A 2,288-nucleotide genomic window follows, 5' to 3' on the forward strand; every position below is an offset into this window, starting at 1 on the left:
ATCTGCTCCTTACATGACGCGTCTCACACCGATCTCACAACACGTTTCAGCTGTGTGTGCATCTGGAACATCTCCCCAGAATTAAAAGTTTACAAGTACGAGATATTTCAGGTGCACGGCTGATACGTGCTTCTGTGAGGTCAGTGCGAGGCGCGCTCTGTGAGGAGCAGATCACGAACCAGTCCCCCACGGAACCCCATTAAACTAGTCGTTGCATAACGTTGCTCCCTTCAACGGTCATATTTTCGCTGCTCTCAAACTCTAAATATGACCGTTGCCCCACACATCCCCTCACTCGGGATTCAGGAAGCATTGCCTCAGAGTTCACTTGAAAACCGCTCTAACCCATCAACCTATCGCCGGAAAATTCCTTCCCGTGGCTTCCCATCGAATTTCTTGACACCCAATTTCCGAATTTCTGACGCTACTTCTCGGCCTTTGCATAGAAATCCTTCACAGGTACTCAACCGCTCAATAACCATAAACCTGTTGCAGGCCGGACTCAATTCCGACATGGGGTTGGCTATCGACAGCGGGTCTTCGTCCACCGGTCAATCACACTACCACACTCACAAGGTCTTCCTTCTGTGCAATTACATCCTTCTTGGAGCAGCTTCCAGTTGCATCTTTCTGACCCTCTCCCTCCGGCTCGTACCATCGCTATGTGGGTTCCTCCTCATTCTCCTCCACATCTTCACCATAGCAGGGGCTATCTCCGGCTGCGCAGCGGCATCAGAAGGGACCAGCCGATGGTACGCAGCCCACATGGTGGCAACAGTCCTCACGGCCATATTTCAAGGCTCTGTGTCGGTACTCATCTTTACAAGAAGCGGGGAGTTCTTGGGGGATTTGAAATCTTATGTTAGAGAAGAAGATGGAGTGATGATCTTGAGACTGGCAGGTGGGCTCTGCGTGTTGATCTTCTGCTTGGAATGGGTGGTCTTATCTCTGGCGTTTGCGTTGAGGTACTATGCTTATGTTGAAGGAGAAGGTGGAAATGGTGGTTCGGTGAAGAGGAGTGCAAAGGTTCATCAGGGGGAGGACATGAATGACTGGCCATGGCCCTTCCAGGTGTAGACAAGACTGTTGTTATCACTGGCACGATGATATCCTTTCTAATTCTAGATCTCTTTTGAATTTCATCTGTGTAGAAACTGATGAAAGTATATTATTCAATTATATTCATTTCATTTTCTTTTCTCTTTGGGAAGAATTGTATTCATTTCATTTTGTGACTGATTGATTGTATTTGATTTGCTGATATTCATTCATGCCTTCAATTGTTATTAGGCTTTTGTTTCTTCTCTTCTTTCCTTTTTCTTTTTCTTGTTTTTATTTTTTTTTGAATTTCATGAAGGGAAGAGATAAGCAGATTGGTTAATTGTCTCTTTTAGGATGAATATATTTTCCTTGTGCTGTAATAGGATTTAATATGTAAGAAAAATAGTTTAAATTGTTATATTATGTAATATGTAAGAGCCATTACTAGACCAGATTATCATAAAACAAATCAAGATCAGAAATTTCTGAAAAGGATCGTGAGGCAAAATTGAAGTTACACACACAAGTGCTTAAGGGGACATAAAATTGTGTTAGGCTTACCCTACCAATTTGGGTTGGCCATTCCAACAGGTTCAGATCAAGCCCAGCCCACTGGTGCAGTTGAGCCAACCCAGCTCATGTGCAGTCTGGATGGCAAATCCGTATTCATATTTTGTTGTTAGATTAAATTTTGTGTTAATTTTTATTTATTTAACTTAATTTTTACTATTTTATTGCATTTTATTATTCTTAAATACCATGCACAAACTTTGTTAAGTGACATTTAGATAGGAATCTTAGAACATTTGCAACAAGGCCAAGCTGAACCCTATCCATTAGATCTTGTTAAACAACAAGGCCAACTGAAACAATAAAAACCTATAAGCAAATCAAAAGAATCAAAAGAACTGAACAAATTTTCAATAAATATACAACAACTTTCAAATTTAAATGAACAAATTTCAATTAACCAACAATCATCACAAGGCCAACTGAAACAATAAAAACCTATAAGCAAATCAAAAGAATCAAAAGAAATGAACAAATTTTCAATAAATATACAACAACTTTCAAATTTAAATGAACAAATTTCAATTAACCAACAATCATCAGAAGGCCCAACTGAAACAATAGAAACCTGTAAGCAAATCAAAAGAATCAAAAGAAATGAACAAATTTTCTATAAATATACAACAACTTTCAAATTTAAATGAACAAATTTCAATTAACCAACAATCATCACAAGG

The 2,288-nt window shown here is 39.4% G+C and overlaps 1 protein-coding gene across 1 annotated transcript; it reads left to right on the forward strand.

The window, feature by feature from the left end:
- The first annotated feature begins 276 nt into the window (after positions 1–276).
- Positions 277–1,299, forward strand: LOC104598223 (uncharacterized). Its single transcript, XM_010260154.3, has one exon. The coding sequence runs from the start codon at positions 514–516 to the stop codon at positions 1,075–1,077; it is 564 nt and encodes a 187-aa protein (XP_010258456.3). The 5' UTR covers positions 277–513; the 3' UTR covers positions 1,078–1,299.
- The last annotated feature ends 989 nt before the right edge of the window (positions 1,300–2,288 follow it).

Source organism: Nelumbo nucifera, chromosome 7, assembly GCF_055504915.1.
Source record: "Nelumbo nucifera cultivar China Antique chromosome 7, China Antique-T2T, whole genome shotgun sequence".
NCBI classification, from domain to species: domain Eukaryota; kingdom Viridiplantae; phylum Streptophyta; class Magnoliopsida; order Proteales; family Nelumbonaceae; genus Nelumbo; species Nelumbo nucifera.

Bases quoted from the DNA above. Each gene is read 5' to 3' on its own strand.
- LOC104598223 (XM_010260154.3), top strand. From the start codon at position 514: ATGGGGTTGGCTATCGACAGCGGGTCTTCGTCCACCGGTCAATCACAC.